Source organism: Poecilia formosa, unplaced genomic scaffold (assembly GCF_000485575.1).
Source record: "Poecilia formosa unplaced genomic scaffold, Poecilia_formosa-5.1.2 Scaffold773, whole genome shotgun sequence".
Taxonomy (NCBI): Eukaryota; Metazoa; Chordata; class Actinopteri; order Cyprinodontiformes; family Poeciliidae; genus Poecilia; species Poecilia formosa.
Window position 1 is genome coordinate 88,753 of NW_006800712.1, and position 9,013 is coordinate 97,765.

At 43.3% G+C, this 9,013-nt stretch overlaps 1 protein-coding gene across 4 annotated transcripts in view; it reads right to left on the reverse strand.

The window, feature by feature from the left end:
* pcdh18b (protocadherin 18b) overlaps positions 1 to 8,393 on the reverse strand; it is an 11,072-nt gene extending 2,679 nt beyond the window's left edge. Inside the window, exons 1-3 of one of the 4 annotated variants that reach the window (XM_007543131.2) lie at positions 5,530 to 8,393; positions 5,055 to 5,143; positions 4,572 to 4,741 (exon numbers count right to left, since the gene is read on the reverse strand). In XM_007543131.2, the coding sequence (XP_007543193.1) occupies positions 4,572 to 4,741; positions 5,055 to 5,143; positions 5,530 to 8,034 (2,764 nt within the window). In that variant the 5' untranslated portion in view covers positions 8,035 to 8,393. The remainder of the gene's footprint in view (positions 1 to 4,571; positions 4,742 to 5,054; positions 5,144 to 5,529) is intronic. The other 3 variants (XM_007543135.2, XM_007543133.2, XM_007543134.2) reach the window with 3 other exon arrangements.
* Positions 8,394 to 9,013: the final 620 nt, after the last annotated feature.

A 9,013-nucleotide genomic window follows, 5' to 3' on the forward strand; every position in this document is an offset into this window, starting at 1 on the left:
TGAACGGCCCCGGCAAAAAAATAGGAATTGCCAAAAAATTGGAATTGCGTCACTTCAGGCTGCAGTGTGAACGCATCCTAACAGTAGAACAGCTTCACTTAGAGCTCCTCCACCCTGGGTAAAACCACACTTTACCCTTCAAGACCTAGATTGAAGGATGAATCACAGAAAGTTTGGAAACCTTACATACATTAAAAAAAAACCTCAATGACAAAGAAGAAGATAACAAAATACCAATCATCAAAAAATATTAAATATCATAATATTTATTTTTGTTTCTTCACAGGAAACAGGGGAAAACAATCTCTGTATTGAGAGATTTTTATGCCTACAAAAAAAATTGGACTTTTAGTCGGGCTAATTAACTGATAAAAATATATTTGATCACTTTATTAATATTCTGTATATGTAAGATAAGGAACTATTAATCCAATGTAAAAATCAAAGCTGAAAAAGTCGGCCCCGTGTCTTTTTTCATCTTGTTGATATTTCCCTGTCAGTTCTTAAGTGTTTTTTCCCCCGCTCTCTAAACATGGTAGAAATCTGCCCTAATTAGTCTGAAAGGCTCTCTGCAGGAGCTCAGCCTGCTACCTTCCAATGTATTTACCATGGAGAGACAATTCAGCAAGGCCGATCAATGCCTACACATTGAAAATAACTCCCTCTTTAAAAGCCCTGCATTTTCCCCTTTCATGTCACTCTTTTCAATATTAAATCTTCAAATAGAAAATCTCCGAAGAATAAATTAGACAAATCAAATATGCCAACTTAAAGCCTTCATTAAAGGAGTGCGCTGCTTTTCAGTCGTGCCATTGAGGGACTTCATTATCCCCTCATTAACATGAAAGGAGCATTTATAATACATCTTAGAGCAGGATGAAAAGTGCATTTGGGCGCACTGGAAGGAAAAAGAAAAAAACTGCGTAGGCAGAGACTGATTGGGTGCCCCGCTGATGAAAGGATGAAAATAAAAGATTTAACCCTAGTGATCTGTGTGTGAGCATAAAAAGAAGAATGCATCAAGCAAAGTTTGCCTGAAAGCTTGGCTGGGCCTCAGTTTAACTGATTTATTTGCCAGTAAATAATTTGACAAGTTCATTCAAGTTGACACAGCTAAATTGCAAAGACTGTAATTGTTTACTACCAATTACCAATTCTATTTATCTGAGCAGGCAAAAACAACAAAACTACAAAATGCTCTGTGAAGCAGATTAACTGGCAATATAATCACTTTTTAAATTTTACCTAATAAGCCCTGCTGATGTGAATCAGAATCTTCTATCAGAATCAGAATTATTCTGCTACAACTTCACAGTTTTCTTGATGTCATACAGAAGTCTGGCTTTGTATGGGAAGTTTAAGAAAAGCAGAATGAACCTTAAAGTGATCTTAAGTGCTTTTCCTGTCTGCCTGAGTTTTTCTGTTTTTCTTTTTTTTTTCACTGAAACTGTCAGACATAGATAAATCCTGACATTTGATTCACATAGCCTCAGTCACTCATTCACCTCCTCCTCTGTGTGTGATAACTGTCTTTTGGCTAAGTTTTATATCATAAAATCTGGTTTACTTAGTGTAGGTTCAGGGAAAGTATTTATATAATGAAATCATTTCATCAATCAATTTGTCACTCAAAACATAATCATAGTATTTTAATCACACTGTAAAAAAAAACAACAACAACAAAGAGATACATCCCAATTAAATTACGGTAAAATGTCAGCAGCTGTGGTTGCCAGAACTTATCGTATTTATATTGTAAAATTCTGGCAACCACAGCTAGCGGTATTCTACCAAAAATTATAAGAAAAATTACTAAAGACACTGAACTGAACTATCCTTGAGCAACAGTGATTATAGCTCCAATTTTCTTTAGAAGGGGTGATGTTTAGAAAATGGAGTCAGCATAAAGTGAGACAGATGTGGAAAAAGTTACAAAAACACCTAGAATGTTGTGATTTTCAATCATTTCTAGAGATTCAGTCAACACAAGCACCACAAACAAGAGTTTTTATAAAACTTTAGGTGTGGACAGGTGGTGCGAATGCAGCAAAATATATCTATTTTGCAAAGTATCTGTATTCACATCATGTATTTTGCCAAAATATTTAAGCTTTTATATTTATTTGGAAATAGATAAGTATTATCCAGAATTATTTAGCCTAAATATATTTAATAATTTTAAGAGTCTGTCAAATGTTTTCGTTTAAATTTGTGGTTTGATAGGGCCAGAAAGGTGAACAAAGACTGATGACTCTTTCACAGCATGCTACATCAGGCTAGCTATTTTCAATATCCTCTCACTCAGTATTCAGTCAAATTCTGCATACAGACCAAAAAATGCATTGAAAAATCTCCTATGTCTACCAGAACTCCAGTGTTTGCCACATTTAGCAGTCTGCAGAGGTCCTCAAACCCAGTCATAATTGTAAAGAGGAAACTAAATGCTGCTCAGAATCCTCCACCATGCAGCGAACGTGGGGGCAGGAGGTGGGCCCAGTCTGCACATGGAGAAAGGTGAGCTTTGAGTTGCAATTATGTTCTTCAGGCCCTAATCATGAGCACTACTTAGATCTGACTCCATAGCAACTATTTGCCACATGGCAATTAAATAGCTGCTTTTCATCAGGGAAGCAGGAGAGGTTCAGATTCAATGGGTGAAAGTGAAAGCTTGAAGGAAGGAAAAAAAGAAATTGACTAACGAGCTGAGCTCCTCCACACAGCTGTAAAGGAGGGAAGATGGGGAAGGAGGTGTTAGTGATGAGACTCTCTGCCCGTCTGCAGAGACTTTAATTGGGATGTATCTCAAATGGCGTATCGAGTGATGGCTGTGTGGGAAGCTGGCTGGATGGGTAGAGGCACCAGCACTGGGAGAAAACGGATGGGGTGATAAAAGAAGCTGCTCTGTAACTTCGGTAACGTCTGGTGAGACAGGAGAGAGACGGAGGAATTTTGGAGGAAGTGACCAATTGTGTCCCTCACAACTAGTCTGCACAGGCTGGCGTATATGAGATGCTTGGGAGCTCAGCATTTCAAAGTCAGCCGGGACACTCAACAAGTGTTCCAAGTTCTTACTTGTTAACTGGGCAGTAGATAGGATGGGGAGTCCATGCAGTGTGACAGCACAGAGAAGCAATGGCTGGCTGAATGGAGGATCACTAGAGATATTTGGAAAGATATCTTAAGAACTTAGTGACAGTGAGGATAGATATGCATACACCAGCAGTCACCATCTTCCAAGGCAAAAGCAGTTAGTGCAGAACAATCAGTCCAGCTCAATTTGAGACATTTTTTTCAGCATAAGGCTTTCACCTTGCGCCAACTTCTTTACCTTTCACTGAGTTAGAATCATCATCCTAACAGTACACCCTTTACACTACAGTTGAAGACTGATGCTTTAACAGAAAAGACAATGCTCTTAGTCAGCATAAATTAGTTATTAAATGCCAAATAGTTATACTCATTATATGGAGTTGTTTAGAAAAGATGAACAAACCTTTCTGACACTGTACATCTACAGCTTGGTACCAAAGCATTACAATGATCATAGCTCTTTGGGACAGCATTGGCTTTTGGTTAAACAAATACTAAAGTCTGGAAATGATCTGTATGACAATGCATCTTTAGTCAACATAAACTGTGTGTTTTGTCTCCCTTCTCCCTTCTGTTTTGAAGTTACATATTTGTTTGGTCAAATCCAATAATATATATCCATCTTCATCCATCCATTTTCTAACACCCTTGTCCCTTAGTGGGGTTGGGAGGGTTGCTGGTGCCTATCTCCAACTAACGTTTCAGGCAAAAGGCAGGGTACAGCCTGGACAGGTCGCCAGTTTGTCGCAGGGCAACAGAGAGACAGACAAACAACCATGCACACACACACTCACACCTGGGGAGAATTTGGAGAGGCCAATTAACCTGACAGTCATGTTTTTGGACTGTGGGAGGAAGCTGGAGTACCCAGAGAGAACCCACACATGCACACACAGGGAGAACATGCAAACTTATATATATATATATATATATATATATATATATGACGACAATATCACCCACCCTTATTATGTATCAACACAATGACAAAAAGGACTGACACAGCTAGAGACATAAAACAAATTAACATAGTCAGGATAAACCTGAGATGAGATGCCAAAGAACTGAAGGAGATATTAGAGCTGCAGAATATTAGGAAAAGGTGAAAGAGCCATATTATTGTTGGATGTTGAAATGACATCACTGATTAGGTTTACAAATCACTCCCTTGAGCTCATGTTTTGTCCAAAAAGTATGTGAGAACAGATCCAATTGGCTAAGTCTGTCATTAGCATGTGGACGACTGTGATTCAATATATTGTACAGCTCTAGAAATTGTAATATGTTTGCTGAATTTGTCTGGTGGTCTTTAGATGGGGTTACTACCTCTAATTTTATTCATAAGTCAGGGGAAACACTGAGAATTTGCAGTTTCAAGCCTACATTGGGAAATGAGGGGTTGAGTTTTGGGATGGAGTGAATGCACCCAGGGGTGGAGGTTGAGACAGTAGGGAAGTTGCGGGTTGTGGACAGGGTTGTACCTGCATGCGAACAGTGCTGGCCATCGGGGGAATATAGCTCAGTAAAGGCCTCACCAAGGAGCCTGTCGACAGGCGACTCCCTTCCTGGTTCGTAGTCACTGTCACCAGCTTCACTGTCTCCACGACCGCTGTCCTTCAGACTGAACTTATCCATCTCATTGAGAGCATATCTGCACAGTCACAATAAGATTTGATGCATTAATCACAGATTGTAACACTATCATGACTACGGGGGGGTGAGTCGACATGTCACTGATGGATCATAAAGTTCACAGAGGCAGACTGTGCTCTGCATAAGGGGTTTAGCATAAAATTATGGAAATTTCAAGTTGTGGAGCATACAGCTTTGATCCAGGCCAAAAAATCCCTGCTGGTTATGGATAAATGAAATATGTGAAAGCATTGACATCAAAAAGTAATCCACTTCTGCCCAAGTCTGACACCAAAAGCTTTCAGAACATAAATGTAATGCATGTACATTACCTGTAGCTCCTAGTGTATTTGTTGCCTCTGAAACTTGGTCGTGGCTGGTACTGGCCCTGATGGAGCATGGACAGAAGCTGTGAGACTTGCTACAATCCCAAAAGAAACAAAAAAAGACAAAAGACAAAAAGAAAAAGAAAAATGAAGAGGGGGAAATGAATGGATTCCACAAGCAAGACCACAAGACAATGTTGGGTTTGTGGTGGGAGTGCATTGAGGGGAAGGGCTACAAGCTGAGGTGACATGACATTGTGATTTGACCCTGAAATGATGATTAACAAAAACATGAGGGGGACGACTGTGAGTAACAAAATATGGAAGTAAGGAAGAAAACTCAGAACAAAGACTGCATATAAAACAAAGAAATGGTCAGTGTATCACATCCTGCATTAATTTTCTCTTTCTGTTTTTGATAGTGAATACAAACAAGTTCTGTTATTGAGGCCAAAGTAATAAAAAAAAACAGTTGTCTTACCTCAACAGGAGGTGTGGCATGGGCTAGCTCCAAAGCAAAGTTCTCAGCCACATGATTGGAGGAGATAGTCACTAGGCTGTTGAGAGACTGCCGACTATGATGGCTATGCCTGCTCCCCAGAGTGCCTCTCTCAGGAGTTGGGGAAGGCAAGGGAGATCGTGGGTGAGACCGAACGGGTAAGGTTCCGTTGACAGTGGGCACCAAGGTAATGTCTGCCTTGTGGATCTGCCTGGCAGGCTTCTTAGGGTGGTTCTGGTAACTGTTCTCAGCCACACGACAATTATAGTTGTGCCTAGGGTCTTTTTTCTCACGGCTGCAGCGGGCAGTTGCAAACATCACCATCACGACAAGCAGCAGAGCACAAACTGCACCGAGAGAAATGATGACAATGAGGGAGAGATCCAGCGAGGCCTGGCTGGATCCAGTGGGATAAAGAGGAGGGAGGATGTCCATGTTCTCCTGCAGAGAGAGCCTGAAGAGGGCTCCTGTGGTTAGCCGACTGGTTCCTCTGTCCTGTACCTCAATCCTAATCTCCATCACATCCCGTGGGGCCTGCTCCAGGCTGGCATTGGTTCTGAGCTCACACCGCCGGGCATCCATCACAAACAACCCGTCTTCATTACCCCCAACAATGGTACAGCTCACCTCTCCATTAGCACCAGAGTCCCGGTCTGTGATTTTCAGAGTACTGATCAGCTGACCAGGTGATGCATACTTCCACACTGGAAGCTCAGCTGTGTGGTTCCGGAGAGAGGGCGAGTGGATGATGGGTGGGTTGTCATTTTCATCCAGAACAGTGAGAAGGACAGTGGTGTTGGCTGACAGTGCAGAGTTCCCACCGTCACGAGCTTGGACAGTGAAGGCAACACGGCTGACGTCCTCATGATCAAAGCTGCGTAAGGCGTAGATAGCACCGTTAGAAGGATCAATGGTGACATAGGTAGAAATGGGGCTTGCTTGGATCACAGCATCTATAATGGTGTATGTGACCTGACCGTTGGTGCCCAGATCTGGATCTGAGGCCACCACAGTCATTAAGTAGGCTCCAGGTGAGTTATTTTCAGATTTAAAAACCTCATAGCGACTTTTCTCAAAATGTGGGGGGTTATCATTTTCATCCAGCACCTGAACAGTGAAATGCTTGATGGTAGAAAGGCTGGGGGAGCCCTTGTCTTCAGCCATGACAGTCAAGCTGTATTCTGACCGCTTCTCCCTGTCCAACGACACATTGGTTAAGATCATGTAGTTCTTCTCATGGGTCTTCTGGAGCCTGAAGTGTCCATGACCATGCAGCCTGCACACCACTTCCCCATTGAGGCCAGCGTCCATATCATCAACACGTACCAGAGCTATGAATGTGTCCACAGGAGCCCCCTCTGAAATGTAGGCGACCTCCTCTTTGCCTGGAGTCATCAGATTGATATTTATCTCTGGTTTGTTGTCATTCACATCAACTACTTTCACCACAATTTTGCAAAGTCCAGGGATCGAATTAGGGCCCAAGTCCTGGGCTTGGACATCCAGCTCATAGGAAGCGGTGGTTTCATAGTCCACTTTCTTGATGAGAGTGATATGGCCATTTTCTGGATTTATTTTAAATGCTTCCAAAATCTTTGGTGAAACGTGGCTGCTGAAAGAGTAAACTATTTTCCCATTTGTACCCTCATCTGGATCTGTGGCATTTAAATCAATGATCAGAGTCCCAAGAGGAGAGTTTTCCAGCAAATTGATGACATAAGCCTGCTCATCAAACGCTGGGCTGTTGTCGTTGGAATCTGAGATGCTTATCTTGAGTAAAGTGGATCCTGATTTGGGGGGCACGCCATTATCTGAAGCAGTGAGCTGCAGCTGGTAGCTGGACTGCACCTCACGGTCCAGTTCCCTCATCACCACCAGTTCTGCGTACTTGGCGCCATCCGTCCTGGTCCTCACGTCTATTTTGAAGAAGTTGTTGGGCGTCAGAGAGTAGGTGTGCAGGGAGTTCTCTCCGACGTCTGCGTCCACTGCGCCGTCCAGCGGGATGCGCGTCCCAACTGATGCGCTCTCTGAAATCTCGATGGGGACTATTGCGCGGGAGAAGTGCGGGGAATTGTCGTTAATGTCCAACACCTCCACCTCCACGTGAAACAGCTGCAAGTACTCCGTGGGCAGCGTGACCACGTCGAATTCGATCGAGCAGTTTAAGTTTTTTTCGCAGAGCTTCTCACGATCGATTTTGGTACCAATGCTGATCTCCCCGTCCTCCTCCCGGACGGACAGTAATTGCGTGCTGCCCCGCTGCATTGCGCGGAACCGAAAGCTCAGGGAATTCGGGAGTTTGGACAAAACCCCGGCAACATCTTCCTTTAGCCGTGCAATAACTGTCCCCACTCTCTGCTCCTCGTAAACTTTGTATTTAAGAGTCTTACCGGTGGAGCCTTGGAGAAGAGCCACCAGAAGCAGAAGCAGCGCCAGTGGAATCGTGCAGTTGACATTTCCTTTGGCTTGAATCATTTTTGGTCCCATCTTCCGTAGCCACACTGTTGTGAATACTTTCACAAAGAAGGGGAAATCAGGGGAAGGGAGAGGGGGGTAAAAAAAAAAAAGCCGATGTCACCTCAGAAGTCTGTCATCTTAAGTCCTCTGTTGCTACGCAATGGCGAGAAAGAAAAAAAAAAACTAAACTAAACTCCAACACATTTCAGGGGATAAATATAAATAAATAAATTAGAGTATTTTAGAGCGCCGGATCAAGAATGAACTCTTGTCTGCGTCTACAGATGTCCATCCGGCTCCTCTGTGCGCTGATGGATGAGTGAGAGTGCGTGTCTGAGCAAAGAAAGGCGCAGCTTTCTCCCAGTCTGCGTGTGACCGTGAGAGAGGGAGAGAGAGAGGGAGAGAGAGAAAGAGAGAAGTGGAGGGGTGAGGGAGGAGGGTGAAGTCTGCCCTGTCGCCGCTCCTCCGATCCTTTCTCTTTCTATGCGCCCGCCCCGCACCCATCTGCCTTCCCCCTTTTCTTTTTCCACACACAACTCCCCTCCTTCTCTAATTCACTAGAATGTCCTCCTTAAGGCAGCACAGGAGGGGATTATTCATGGGAGCCCCGTCCACCTCTCCTTTCCACCCTCCCACTGACACAGAAGACACCCCTGAATTAAAAGTGTGCCACAACAATGGAGCAGAAAAGAATTTATTCCGGGCTCTGCTACTTTTAACACAGCCGTCACTGACCCTGACAGACTTACATTGTTCAGAACGTGTGCCAACTCTATGTGTGCCTAAACTGCAGACTTGCTGCGCTCACAGGGAAGAAAAGAGGAAGGTGCCAATCATTTCGCATTTAAAAGTTGGAAGAATCATTGAGACTTTCAGCATTATTTCATCTCTGGTTTCCATGCAACTTTCAGGATTTTGCTAATCGGAAATCCTTGCTTAAAGCGAACTCATGGTGCGCAGTTACGCATGAGACGCCTTTCCATACACTGCTTCATTATTCATAACATAA